Below are 15,157 nucleotides of genomic sequence, written 5' to 3'. Positions count from 1 at the left end.
CCTCCACCACTTCCTCTGGCAGCTCATTGCATACACGTACCACCTTCTGTGAGAAATAGTTGCCCCTTAGGTCTCTCTTACATCTTTCCCTTCTCACCCTAAACCTATGCCCTCAAGTTCTGGACTCCCCGACCTCAGGGAAAAGACTTTGTCTATTTACCCTATCTGTGTCCCTCAATTTTGTAAACCTCTAGAAGGTCACCCCTCAACCTCCAATGCCCCAGGGAAAACAGCCCCAGCCTGTTCAGCCTCTACCTGTAGCTCAAATCCTCCCTGGCAACATCCTTGTAAATCTTTTCTGAACCCTTTCAAGTTTCACAACATCTTTCTGATAGGAAGGAGACCAGAACTGCATGCAATATTCCATCAGTGGCCTAACCAATGTCCTGGGCAAAAGTGAGGACTATAGATGCTGGAAACCAGAGTTTAGATCAGAGTGGTGCTGGAAAAGCACAGCAGGTCAGGCAGCATCCGAGGAGCAGGAAAACTGACATTTCGGGCAAAAGCCCTTCATCAGGAAGAGAGGCAAGAAACCTCCGAGGGTGGAGAGATAAATTGGGGGCGCTGGGGAGAAGGTAGCAAAGAGTACAATAGGTGAATTGGGGTGGGGATGAAGTTGCTAGGTCAGAGAGGAGGGTGGAGCGGATAAGTGGGAAGGAAGATAGGCATGTGGGACAGGTCATGGGGACAGTGCTGAGCTGGAAGATTGGAACTGGGGTAAGGTGGGGGGAGGGGGAATGAGGAAACTGGCGAAGTCCACATTGATGCCCTGGGGTTGAAGTATTGCGAGGCGGAAGATGAGGCGTTCTTCCTCCAGCTGTCGGGTGGTGAGGGAGCAGTGGTGGAGGAGGCCCAGGACCTGCATGTCCTCGGCTGAGTGGGAGGGGGAGTTGAAAAGTTGGGCCACAGGGCGGTGTGGTTGATTGGTGCGGGTGTCCCAGAGATGTTCCCTAAAGCGCTCTGCTAGGAGGCGTCCAGTCTCCCCAATGTAGAGGAGACCGGATCGGGAGCAATGGATACAATAAATGATATTGGTGGATGTGCAGGTAAAACTTTCATGGATGTGGAAGGCTCATTTGGGACCTTGGATGGTGGTGAGGGAGGAGGTGTGGGCACAGGTTTTGCAATTCCTGCAGTGGCAGGGGAGGGTGCCAGGACAGGAGGGTGGTTTCTTGGGGGGCATGGACCTGACCAGGTAGTCACGGAGGGAATGGTCTTTGCGGAAGGCAGAAAGCGGTGGGGAGGGAAATAGATCTCTGGTGCAGGGTCCGTTTGGAGGTGGCGGAAATGTCACCAGATGATTTGGTTTATGCGAAGGTTGGTAGGGTGGAAAGTGAGCACCGGGGGGGGTTCTGCCCTTGTAACAGTTGGAGGGGTGGGGATTAAGGGCAGAGGTGTGGGATGTCGATGAGATACATTGGAGGGCATCTTCAACCATGTGAGAAGGGAAATTACGGTATCTAAAGGAGGCGGCCATCTGGTGTGTTCTGTGATGGAACTGGTCCTCCTGGGAGCAGATACGGTGGAGGCGGAGGAATTGGGAATACGGGATGGCATTTTTGCAGGAGGTAGGGTGGGTAGAGGTGTAATCCAGGTAGCTGTGGGAGTTGGTGGATTTGTAAAAAATATCAGTGTCAAGTCAGTCATCATTAATAGAGATGGAGAGGTCCAGGAAGGGGAGGGAGGTGTCAGAGATGGCCCAGGTAAATTTAAGGTCAAGGTGGAATGTGTTGGTGAAGTTGATGAACTGCTCAACCGCCTCGCGGGAGCACGAGGTGGCGCCAATGCAGTCATCAATGTAGCGGAGGAAGAGGTGGGGAGTGGTGACGGTGTAACTGCGGAAGATGGACAGTTCTACATAGCCAACAAAGAGACAGGCATAGCTGGGGCCCATACGGGTGGCCGTGGCTACCCCTCTGACCTATCACCTCCATTTCCATCCTCACCCCCATTCACCTATTGTACTCTTTGCTACCTTCTCCCCAGCACACACACCCCCCCCCCCCCTCCCCAATGCACCCATTTATCTCTCCATGCAGGAGGCTTCCTGCCTCTATTCCTGATGAAGGGCTTTTGCCCAAAACGTCGATTTTCCTGCTCCTCGAATGCTGCCTGACCTGCTGTGCTTTTCCAGCACCACTCTGATTGAACCAATGTCCTATGTAGCCATAACATGACCTCCCAACCCCTGGACTCAATACTCTGACCAATAAAGGAAAGCAAACCAAATGCCTTCTTCACTATCTTATCTACCTGTGACTCCACTTTCAAGGAGCTATGAACCTGCACTCCAAGGACCTTACCATTAAGTGTATAAATCCTTCTAAGATTTGCTTTCCCAAAATGCAGCATCTTGCATTTATCTGAATTAAACTTCATCTGCCATTTCTCAGTCCATTGGCCCATCTGGTCCAGATCCTGTTGTAATCTGAGGTAACCCTCTTCGCTGTCCACTACATCTCCAATTTTGGTGCCATCTGCAAACCTACTAACTGTACCTTTTCTGCTCGCATCCAAATCATTTATGCAAATGATAAAAAGTAGAGGACTCAGCATCGATCCTTGTGGCACTCCATTGGTCACAGGCCTCCAGTCTGAAAAACAACTCTCCACCACCCTCTGTCTTCTACCTTTGAGCCAGTTCTGTATCCAAATGGATAGTTCTCCCTGTATTCCATGAGATCTAACCTTGCTAATCAGTCTCCCTTGGGGAACCTTGTCGAGCACCTTAATGAAGTCCATATATATCACATCTACCGCTCTGCCTTCATCAATCCTCTTTGTTACTTCTTCAAAAAACTCAATCAAGTTTGTGAGACATGATTTAGATTGGATTAGATTACTTACAATGTGGAAACAGGCCCTGCGGCCCAACAAGTCCACACCGCACCCGCCAAAGCGCAACCCACCCATACCCCTACATCTACATCTACATCTACCCCTTACCTAACACTACGGGCAATTTAGCATGGCCAATTCACTTAATCTGCACATCTTTGGACTGTGGGAGGAAACCGGAACACCCGGAGGAAACCCACGCAGACACGGGGAGAACGTGCGAACTCCACACAGTCAGTCACCTGAGGCGGGAATTGCACATAGCCATGTTGACTATCCCTAATCAGTCCTTGCCTTTCCAAATACATGTACATCCTGTCCCTCAGGATTCCCTCCAACAACTTGCCCACCAACGACATCAGGGTCACTGGTCTATAGTTCCCTTGCTTGTCCCTACCACCCTTCTTAAACAATGGCACCACTTTAACCAACCTCCAGTCTTCCGGCACCTCACCTGTGACTATCGATGATACAAATATCTCAGTAAGAGGCCCAGCAATCACTTCTCTAGCTTCCCACAGAGTTCTCACGTACACCTGATCAGGTCCTGGGGATTTATCCACCTTCACCCATTTCAAGACATCCAGCACTTCCTCCTCTGTAATATGGACATTCTGCAAGATGTCACCATCTATTTCCCTACAGTCTATATCTTCCATATCCTTTTCTACAGTAAATACTGATGCAAAATACTCATTTAGTATCTCCCCCATTTTCTGTGGCTCCCTCTAGTCACCCTTTTGTCCTTAATGTATTTGTAAAAACCCTTTGGATTCTTCTTAATTCTCTCTCCTCAATTTCTTTTGCCCCAAGGATAACAATCCCAGCTTCTCCAATTTAACGTCAAAATCCCTCCTCTTTAGAATTATTATGGTAAATCTCTGCTTTACTCTGTGAAGGACCCTCCCATTCTTTCTCCTGCTCACACTGTCAGTTACCATGTGCAACGAGAATTCTCAGCAGGGTTCCTATGCCATGGACCCCACAGAGTAAACTCAAAGGAAGAAGCCTGCATTTTCTCATAACTAGAGTATAGTGTGGTCTGAGAGCAGATTTGGATGAATTCTCTTGGCTCTGACTTGTTTTATGGAAGAGGGAGAAAAATAACAAAACAGAATGATCATAATTCACAACTTACACTGAGAAGTCCTGAGAAGTAGCATTGAACCTGAACTTCTGGAACATTAAGGCCACTCATTAACTGTAAAGAAAACATAAAGCAAATATCAGTGATTATATCTATTATAGGGGGTCTAAACCTTCTCTACTTCACCATCTTCTCTCTGCTATCTCGCACTCACTGTATCTCTACTACTGCTTATGCTCTACCATTCTCACTCTTGCGGTCAATGTCTTACTCACTCACCCTCACCCAAGCCAATTTAAAAAGGATAAATATAATGACAAGGAATAATAATAAATAGAAGGTGACTGCAGATATTTTGAGGTGCAATCACACTAAAAGATGTAATTGAGGAAAAAACAGATTCATTCATCATGTTCTCAGTTATAAGGCATTCTTTAATTTGTACAAGTGTTTACAAATTTCTATCACTATTTGGCCACTTTAACATATCATCAAAATATGTACCTCATTAATTATAATTTGGGAATTGGTGGGAAACCACCTCTCAGCCTGTGCCTAAAAATAACATAAAAGTAAGGAAGAGTGAGAATTAATTTACAAGTATTTTACTATGACACAAATACATTTTAAAACAAATTCAGAGCTTCGAACACTGAGGCAATAAAGGAATGGACTGAGAAGGAATGTGGAGGCAGAGAATAGACTGAGGAGAGAATGGAGCAGGGAGAGGGATCATGGTTAGATCCACGATGGGCTCTGTTGGTTCTCTCTCTCCCTGCCCATCGTCTGATCTTTTCCAAGACAATGTATGTAGACATGTGAATAAATCTCATTCACCGACATATGCTCCAGCATTTCTCTCGAGCTTACTGCTTATGCCCCTTGGTATTAGTAAATATAGCCATACACATCAGTGTTGTTGGAGTTTGCACTGTGAGCACTGAAATAAAACTCTGACTCAAAAAGTATATGACGAGACTCTGTTTAATCAGCCTGTACTCTCGGGCATTTCAAGCTCTTACTTCCTTTTTTACAAGGGAGGATTTCAGCTGCATCCACTGTGTCAGTCAGATACAAAGTTTCGCCCCGTTTTAAAATGGCAGCCCAGGCCTACGTCCAGATGTCATGCCTCCAAACTCAATGTGCATGCACACACTCACACTGACACACCCACACCTTTACCATGAGGGAGGGAAATAGGGCCAGGAGTTCTCACTCTCTCTCTCACACAATCACACACTTTTCCTGAAGGCAGTGGCACATTTAGAAGTCGAGATACTTCCACATTGAGCTGACTTTTTCTTGGAGCAAGGCTAGACCTCAACATAGTCATCGAGTCATAGAAATGTACAGCATAGAAACAGACCCTTTGGTCCAACCCGTCAATGCCGACCAGATATCCCAACCCAATCTAGTCCCACCTGCCAGCACCCGACCCATATTCCTCCAAGCCCTTCCTATTCACATACCCATCCAAATGCCTCTTAAATATTGCAACAGTACCAGCCCCCACCACTTTCTCTGGCAGCTCATTCCATATACGTACTACTCTCTGTGTGAAAAAGTTGCCCCCTAGGTCTCTTTTATATTTTTCCCCTCTCACCCTAAACCTATGCCCTCTAGTTCTGGACACCCCGACCCCAGGGAAAAGACTTTGTCTATTTACCCTATTGATGCCCATCATAATTTGAGGAACGTGTCTAAACCTGCCAGAACTCTATGAAGGTACCCTTTCGGAAACTGTAAGCTATTTAAAACAAGTTTCACAGTTCTGAAAGTGAATCAAACACAGATATGTAGCTCGTATCCATGGGAGTGGAGTGAAATTGTGGGGCCTGTGGCTTTGGAAAGCAGATAATTTTGCCCATCATATCATGTCCTCTTGGGCTTAATAGGTGGCCAAGGGGTTATAAAATGAAGCATCATCTTTGAAAAAGAAACCATGGAGGAATTCAGAATTAATTTTATGTAGTAATGTACAATGCACTGCTGGAAGCAGATTCAGTTGCAGGTATTAAAGAGAATTAGTTAAATATTTGGAAACAAGAAACTGGTAGGTCAAAGAAAAGGAGAGAGTCAGTTTACAGATTATGAATCTTTCAATGAACAAGCAGAGGCACAAGGGGCTGATTATCTTCCTAATGACCTATAAAGCTCTCCAATTTTATCTTTCTCAAAAAATATTTAGTGTCAAACAATTACACATAGGGTTGCATTGATAAAATGTGATGCAGCATTCATATTTCTGTTGGAAGTGTCCTTAAACATTTATGGGTTTTACATATTCAACAGCTTCTAACTGCATGCACAACATTTACAAAACCCTTTTCCTAACAGTGACATTTTTATTATAATTTTGCATTGAAATTTTCTATGGATTCTAATATTCATGTTTGAAATGGAATGACCCATGTAAACTTGTCACACTGTAAGTACACCTGCCTGCCAGAGGTGGCGCTCTGTACTGCCATCTCCACAGCCTATGCTGCTATAAAGAGAGAGGCAGGATATACCACCAGCACTTCACTGTGGACTCTCATTGATGATTACATTACCGAGTCATGGTGACAAAATGTCTGAAAACAAACCTTCCAACTCAGCGAGCTAACTTACATACTTATCATCAACCTGAGCTACAAATCTTCTGGTCCATGCATCCCTCCTTCTGAAATTGCTGTCAATTTTGAAAAAGTCTCTGATTATAACTGCATAGAGGCCAGGTCCTATCACCCTTTACTTATCAGAGCACAGCACATTGGCTTTGGCCAACCAACACAGAGTCATCAGAGGCGATTCTAATCTCCTGGTTATATTGGTCAGCCAAGGCTTTCCTGATTGGGGTTGTTAACTTGGGCCAATCAAGTGCCTCGTTGTCATTGAGGTCTACTTGATCCCAATCACTACAGTCTCATTGAATGAGAAGTCATACACAGCAAATAGAAAGCAGCCCAAAACCTATTTTTTGACTTTTAAAGCCGGTTTCCACTAAAATTACAGCAGGAAGATATGACGGGTTACCTATTAACATTAATGTCAGAAAACAGAGAGCCCTGGAATCATATCCAGCTTAGCCTCTTACTGAATTAATTGCCCACTTACTGTTAAAGAGTCTTTAAGCATTTTCATGACAGGAATGTAGCAATTTCTCACAGAAATCTTTGAATCTCTGCTCAAATTTACCTGCCGGAATATAATTAACCATAAATTAACATTTCAGGAATTAGTACACAAGTAATTTGAGACATGCTATGTGGCAGGTAAAGGATACCTGACAGGAATACAGGTACTTCTCCTATAACACTGTAGTTCCATTCAGTGAAACCTTGCTTAATAGGAAATCGCTTAATATAAATAATGGGACTTATAGGAAAAGGGGGTTAAGGGCAGGCTAGCAAAGAATATCACTCACAATTCATCCAAAATCATCCAATTGTCTAACATAAAGTATAACACAGCCTGAATGAAGGTTAAAATCATATTTATTAATGAAACAAAAGTAAATTTAATACAGTACATTTAAAAAATGTAAGAAAGTTGCTCTCTGTGTACAGAAAACTGCTCTGTTGACAGTTGACATCACACAAATGCGGAAGGGCGTGGACACCAGGGCAAGCACAGAACTAAGTGCACAAACCAATCCCCACTGGAATCGCGCTATTGCAAACAGAGGTAAGCATTCACAAAAATACGATTTTCTAATTCTTCAGCGATGTTATAGCCAAATTGCGCTGCTGAAACATGCATTATCCTTGAACTACCTGTAAATGACTTTGAATCATGAATTTCAAAAACTCTCTAAGGCAATTTTTTTCCTTCTTTCAGTTTGGGTTTGCAGTAGAGGCTGACCCATCATTATTGTATCAGGTGAAACTGTAAGTGAACCCTGGGCAATCTCAAAGAAGGGATATTATGGGCGCGGTCAAGGTATATTCCCACAAGAGGCAAAGGCAGTGAAAACAAGCCCGGAGCATCCTGGATGACAAATGGAAGAAAGAGTAAGGTGAGGAAGCAAAAGTCTGTTTATAATGATGCCAGGTGGATACAACAGCTGGCAGGATTATTGGGAAGTTTGAAAGGGAATTCAAAAGGCAAACGAGAAGCAGAGATAGCATGAAAAGAAATCAGCAGCTAACATAAAAACAAATTAAAAAGTTACTGGCATACAAATAGTAAAAGGGAGGTAAAGAAAGGAGACCAAAAGAAAGAGGATTTACACATGGAGGCAAGGGGCATAATTGAGGCATGAAATGAATATTTTGCATCTTCCTTTAGCAAGAGAGAAAGTTGAGGGGGCACAGGAGGTAGTTCACACATGTGAAGTGTTTAAACTTGACAAGGAGGAACCATTCAATAGGCTGTCTGTACCTAAAACGCCCAGAAATTACAGGCCAGCCCACTTAACCCGGGTATGGGGAAAGCTTTATGAAATGATAATTTGGGGCAAAATTAATAGTTATTTGGGCAAATGTGAAAGCCAACATAATTGTGTTATGGACAAATTGTCTTTAACTAAAGGTACTGGAGGTTTTGATGAAGTAACAGAGACTGGTAATGAATCACTACAGTATGGAAGCAGGCCATTCAGCCCACTGAGTCCACACTGACCTCTGAAAAGCATCCCAACCTTTCCATGTAACCCTGTATTTCCCACGTCTAATCCGCCAAACCTGCACATCCTTGGATACTATGGGCAATTTAGCTTAGCCAATCCACCTAAACTGCACATCTTTGCATTGGAGCACACAGAGGAAACCCACGCAGACACTGAGAGAATGTGCAAACTCCACACAGACAGGTTGTCGCCTGAGGGTAGAATAGAACTCATGTCCCTGGCAGAGTGAAGCAGCAGTACTAACCACTGAGCCGCCATGAATCTGTGGAAAGTAACTATCCCAGACTGGGGTGGATGCTGGGGCATGGAGTATATTTACGTAAGAGACAGGCAGATTTTTAATTAGCAATGGGTTGAAGGGTTATGGAGGGCTGGCAGGAAAGTGGAGTTGAAGCTGAGATGAGATCAGCCGCAATTGTATTAAATGGCCGAGCAGGCTCGAGGGGCTGAATGGCCACATCCTGTTGCTAGTTCTTATGTTCTTAAAACATCTGAACAGAAGAAAACACAAAGAAGAAAAATAACAACATTTACAGTATCAAGGAGAATGACTGGAGACACTAATCGAGAAGAAAGGTTTCAGGTCTCAGCTGAAGATGAGAAAGCCATTAGATTGTTCCTAATCAGTGACACAGGCCATATAAAGATCCAGAATAACAAGAGATATTTGTACCCACCTGGTAGAGTGTTTGTAAGATTTTTAATGAATTGTGTAGTTGGGGATTACTTTTTGAGGCACCTGTCATTGTGAGTTGAAGAAGGCGATGCGATTCTTTCTGATACATCCTCACAAGGCGCAAGAAGAAATAATAAGGCATCGTACACCACCAACGTTCTGTCAAGAAACAGCACGGAAATATTAATGGAAAATAAAACACAGCCTCCTACTTGGTCACTGATCATAATGAACAGGATGATGAGCTTTAGAGATAGAACAGTGGGTACCATCCTTCTAACAGTCATGCTAATTTTGCTGATACTTTCCTCCAGAGAGCTCTGGATCAGCTGTTTGACCTTCAGCGGAGACTGTCTTAATGTAGCATTTCCCCCAAAGTTCTGATCAGGAGATGCATTACTGCCTCAGCATCCTGTCCAATCATTGTCACCCATGATATCCAGCCTCTGAAGGCAGTATAAAAAATACAGAAAGAGTTGCATTTATATAGCACCTTTCAACACCTCAGCGCACCTTGATGAACTTTGTAATCAGTTAAACATTTGTGGCAGAACTGCCACTTTAGGATTATAAGAATTCCAGCTGATTTTTAAATTATTTTCTTTGAATGGCATCCATTAATTGCATTTAAATCTTAAGTAAAATGTTTAAAAATCTTACCAAGGATTTTAAAATAACTGTCTTCAAGCGAGAGAATGGATCTGTTTAAAGATTCGAGCAGTGTTGCTGAATCCTCTGACTTATCCAGGACAGCAATGAGTTCCGGTATTATAATGTAAACTCGCAGTGTTTCCACACACGTTGGAGATTGAGGTAATGATGGGATCAAGTTATTCTGGACTGCATTCTTCACCTGTAAAACTGTGAACATCAGCAACAGAAATGCAAGCCCTTGACAAGAACTAAAAGCCACTTTATCCATTTGGTGCAATAAAGTAAGAACATAAGATATAGGAATGGGGGAAGTCTGTTTCAACTCTACTTTTCTGAATTCACCCTTGGTTGCCTCAGAGGCCAGAAGTCTATCCATTGCAGCTGTAAATCATTCGAAGGTGGCACATCGCCAACCCTCTGAGTCCCTCTTCATTTTCTCTCAGCATTTTACCAGCATATTATCCCACTATGCCCACTTCCCCACTTCACCCCCCTTGGATGCTTGGAAGATTATTACCAGTGTTCTGTAGCTACTTATTTGAAAAATCTATGATGCTGTCCAGCAGATCCAGGGGTCTTATTGCTCCTTAACCTCAATAGATACCCTATTCACTAATAGCTACTGTGTTTATGTCTTCTTCCCCTTTAGCCCCTTCATTAAATCAGAGATGTTTAGGGATGGAATAAAGAACTTTCCAGCACCTTAAACTGTGAGACGCTATTGTCAGTAACATTACCTGCAAATTCAAGGTTTTTGGCAAATTCAAGAAGCTCAGATACATTGCAGACAAATCCAGGCCTGACGTCACTCCATTTGTTTTGAAATGGCCATCTTTTCTGTTTTGAAATATACAGCAAGAATGATTATTAATGCATTGTGGAAACAATACAATATTGTACTGGCTTATTTAATGTTGCTGTAGATATATTTGATGTACTGTATCTTTGTGTCATAGAGTCATAGAGGTGTACAGCATGGAAACAAACCCTTCGATCCAATCCGTCTATGCCGACCAGATATCCCAACCCAACCTAATCCCACCTGCCAGCACCCAGCCCATATCCCTCCCAACCCTATTCATGTACCCATCCAAATGCCTCTTAAATGTTGCAATTGTACCAGCCTCCACCACTTCCTCTGGCAGCTCATTCCATACACGTACCACCCTCTATGTGAAAAAATTGCCCCTTAGGTCTCTTTTATATCTTTTCCCTCTCATCCTAAACCTATGACCTCTGGTTCTGTGCTCCCCACTCCAGGGAAAAGACTTTTGTCTACTTATCCGATCTATGCCCCTCATAATTTTGTAAACCTCTATAAGGTCACCCCTCAGCCTCAGATGCTCCAGGGAAAACAGCCCCAGCCTCTTCAGCCTCTCCCTATAGCTCTAATCCTCCAACCCTGGCAACATCCTTGTAAATTTGTTCTGAACTCTTTCAAGTTTCACAACATCTCGTGTTGAACCAAATCTATGTAGTCATTTGAAACACGAAGAGGTACAATGTGTCAGAACTCAAACACTCACTTTCATTGGGGAATCTTTCACTTTCACCGCCTGGTAATGTATAGTTATCTTTGTGCCAGAGGACCATAGGGTTGCTCTCTGACTAGAGAAAGATGGTGGTTTAATCTGAGGGTCACCACATCTCAGGCATAGGGTGAGGTTGAGAAGGAGGGATCTTCATGGTATTGTCAGGAAGTGAACCCACACTTTTTACATCATTCTGCATCACAAACCAGCCATCTAGCCAACTGAGCTAACTGACCCCAACAAAGCGATCTGATAAAGTGAACCGGTGATTTTCTTTTACAGCTTGGGCTCAGAAAAGATTTTTAAGGATGATGCAGGGTTTGGTGGGTTTGAGCTAGAGGGAGATGCCGAATAGGCTGGGGCATTGGAGGCTGATGGCGACCTTATAGAGGTTTATAAAATCAAAATGGGCATGGATGGGGTAAATAGGCATGGTCTTTTTCACAGGGTAGGGGTGTCCAAAACTAGAGGACATAAGTTTTGAGATGAGAAGGGAAAGATACAAAAGGGACCTAAGGGGTAACTTTGTCATGCAGAGGGTGGTGCGTGTATGGAATGAGCTGCCAGAGAAAGTGGTGGAGGCTGGTACAATTGCAACATTTAAAAGGCATCTGAAGGAGTACATGAAATGGAAGGGATTAGAGGGAGATGGCCAAATTCTGGCAAATGGGACTAGATCAGTTTTGGATATCTGATTGATGCAGATGAGTTGGTCTGAAGGATCTGTTTCCATCCTGTACAGCTCTATGACTAAATAATGCTTTCCCTATCGTACCACTCCTCCCTGGTAATTATTCATTAGGGAAGGCTCCCCCATGGAATATCATCCAACATCGTCATCATTTAACTTTATTTTCCCTGTGAAGAGTAGAGCTTCTCCGATTGAAATTGATTCTGTATAATCATTGCTGCATCAACAACAACAGTCTGCCTTTATACAGCACCTCAAATGCAATGAAACTTCCAGTATTCACTGCAGTGTCATGGGACAGAAATGTGACGCCAAGTCAAGGAAACAAAATTAATTTTAGATTAGATTACTTACAGTGTGGAAACAGGCCCTTCGGCCCAACAAGTCCACACCGCCCCGCCAAAGCGTAACCCACCCATACCCCGACATCTACATCCAACCCTTACCTAACACTACGGGCAATTTAGCATGGCCAATTCACCTGACCTGCACGTCTTTGGACTGTGGGAGGAAACCAGAGCACCCGGAGGAAACCCACGCAGACACGGGGAGAACGTGCAAACTCCACACAGTCAGTCCCCTGAGGCGGGAATTGAACCCGGGTCTCTGGCGCTGTGAGGCAGCAGTGCTAACCACTGTGCCACCGTGCCGCCCACATGCCACCGTGCCGCCCACTGCCACCGTGCCGCCCAAAAACTTAGATAAAAGGGTGTTTTTTTTTTAAGGAATTATTTAAAAGAGGCAAGTGGAGAGACAGTTATTTTAGCAGAAATTCCAAAACTTAGGGCAGAGGTGTTGTAAACATGGCCAACAATGGTGAATAAAAGAAGTTGCAGCTGCACAAGAGATCAGTGTTGTATTTTCTTCTGACATTTTGAAATCATTTGGCTCCTTAAACTACCTTGTGGCAAAGCAGCACCCATGAGTTCTTCACAATAGAAGCAGCTTCTCAACTGCAGATGATGCTGGTCCATACCTGGAATACTGAAATGAGTTGTACCCCAATTTCTGGAAGAATGATAGAGTTAAGGGTGCAAGTGAATGGGTGGGAAGTGTTTGTCGAAAGGAAACTCTGGTCGATTAATTCCCAAAGTCAATATGACTGTTGGAGAAGAGGAAAGCTGGACAGACCTATCTCTTTACAAAGCTTGACAATTCAACATAGTACAGGAAGGACAGGCACAATAACAAAATCAGCCTTGAACATCATCAAGTTTTTTTTAGATTAGATTACCTACAGTGTGGAAACAGGTCCTTCGGCCCAACCAGTCCATACTGACCCTCCGAAGAGTAACCCACCCAGACCCATTTCCCCTCTGACTAATGCACCTAACACTATGGGCAATTTAACATGGCCAATTCACCTGACCTGCACATCTTTGGACTGTGGGAGGAAACCTGAGCACCCAGAGGAAACCCACAGAGACACAGGGAGAATGTGCAAACTCCACACAGTCACCCGAGGCTGGAATTGAACCTGGGACACTGGTGCTTTGAGGCAGCAGTGCTAACTACTGTGCCATCGTGCTGCCCCAAGTTACACAATGTTTTGGCTTCTCCAACTCTCAGCTTGTTTCATTGTATGAACCTCCTCAAGAAGATTAAGCAAAATAAATGACAGAAAATAAAATGTATCCTATTGAAAAGACTTGGAACTTGTCTTTTGGTTTGGACCAAGGGAATAAAGCAATTAACTTAAATAGAATCTGTAACAAGTTCACTTAGGATATTTTGGAGCTTATAATTAGGCAATAACAAATCTGTTTACCTGACATCCAGAAAACTTCCACACAGTGCTTGAGGAGAGGAAAATGCCTGAATGATTGCCCTGTAATTGAAATTCAAACAGAATTCGAGTCATAAAATCATAGTGATGTTCAGAGTGGAAACAGACCCTTCAGTCCAACTCGTCCATGCCAACCAGATACCCTAAACTGACCTAGTCTCATTTGCCAGCATTTGGTTCATATCGTTCTAAATTGTTCCATTCACACACCTACCCTGATGCTTCTTAAATGTTGTAACTGTACCAGCCCCCACCACTTTCTCTGGCAGCTCATTCTATATGTGCATCACTCCCTACATGAAAAAGTTGCCCCTCAAGTCCCTTGTAAATCTTGCCCCTTCCACCTTAAACCTATGCCCTCTAGTTCTGGACTCACTGACTCTGTGAAAAAGACCTTGGCCACTCATCCTATCCATACCTCTCATGATTTAATAAACCTCTATAGGGTCACCCCTCAGCCTCAAACGCTCCAAGAAAAATAGCTCCAGTCTGTTCAGTGTCCTCCCATAGCTCAAACCCTCCAATTCTGGCAAATCCTTGTAAATCTTTCTTGTATCCTTTCAAGTGTAACAACATCTTTCCTATAGCACGGAGACCAGCATTTTAAAAGTGGCCTCACCAATGTCCTGTACAGCCACCCCATGTCATCCCAACTCCTATACCCAATGTTCTGACCAATGAAGGCAAACACGCCAAATGCTGCTGTAACCATTCTGTCTACTGTGACTTCACTTTCAAGGAACTATACATCTGCACTCCAAGGTCCTTTTGTTTGGCAACACTCCTCAGGGACCTATCATTAACTTTACAAGTCTTTTCCTGATTACCTTACCAAAATACAACACCACACCTTTACCTAAATTAAACTACATCTGCCACTCCGCAGCCCATCTGATGAAGGTTCCATTGTACCTGGAGATAATCTTCTTCACTGTCCACTATACCACCAATTTGGAATCATCTGCAAAGTTACTAACCGTACCTCCTATATTCACATCCATATCATTTATAGAAAAGACGAAAAACAGTGGACCCAGCATCGACCCTTACAGCACACCACTATTGTGACATTAATTTGTGTCATTGTCTTCGTAATGGAGAAATGCCTATGGTACTACGCAGACTTTGTTAATTATCTCTTGTTTTTAAATGTAAAGCACTTCTGTTTATTTAAATGATAGACTGGGACTCTACCATATGGTCAATTGGCCTACTCTTGATTCTACTGATTATATTCTGTGTATATCCATGTACCACAACAGACTGGACTTAAAATAATCT

At 43.6% G+C, this 15,157-nt stretch overlaps 1 protein-coding gene across 2 annotated transcripts in view; it reads right to left on the bottom strand.

Annotated features, from left to right (window-relative positions):
- The window catches only part of LOC140485597 (probable E3 ubiquitin-protein ligase HERC4), a 58,014-nt gene that overhangs the window by 24,732 nt on the left and 18,125 nt on the right, over nucleotides 1–15,157 (bottom strand). For both annotated transcript variants that reach the window (XM_072583887.1, XM_072583886.1), the window contains 7 exons: nucleotides 13,859–13,918; nucleotides 10,605–10,704; nucleotides 9,874–10,066; nucleotides 9,215–9,372; nucleotides 7,025–7,105; nucleotides 4,430–4,480; nucleotides 3,977–4,039 (listed from right to left, as the gene is read on the bottom strand). In XM_072583887.1, the coding sequence (XP_072439988.1) occupies nucleotides 3,977–4,039; nucleotides 4,430–4,480; nucleotides 7,025–7,105; nucleotides 9,215–9,372; nucleotides 9,874–10,066; nucleotides 10,605–10,704; nucleotides 13,859–13,918 (706 nt within the window). The remainder of the gene's footprint in view (nucleotides 1–3,976; nucleotides 4,040–4,429; nucleotides 4,481–7,024; nucleotides 7,106–9,214; nucleotides 9,373–9,873; nucleotides 10,067–10,604; nucleotides 10,705–13,858; nucleotides 13,919–15,157) is intronic.

This window comes from Chiloscyllium punctatum, chromosome 14 (assembly GCF_047496795.1).
Source record: "Chiloscyllium punctatum isolate Juve2018m chromosome 14, sChiPun1.3, whole genome shotgun sequence".
In the NCBI taxonomy this organism is placed as follows: domain Eukaryota; kingdom Metazoa; phylum Chordata; class Chondrichthyes; order Orectolobiformes; family Hemiscylliidae; genus Chiloscyllium; species Chiloscyllium punctatum.
The sequence above is the reverse complement of the archived record's forward strand: the minus strand, read 5'-3'. Positions and strand labels throughout refer to the sequence as shown.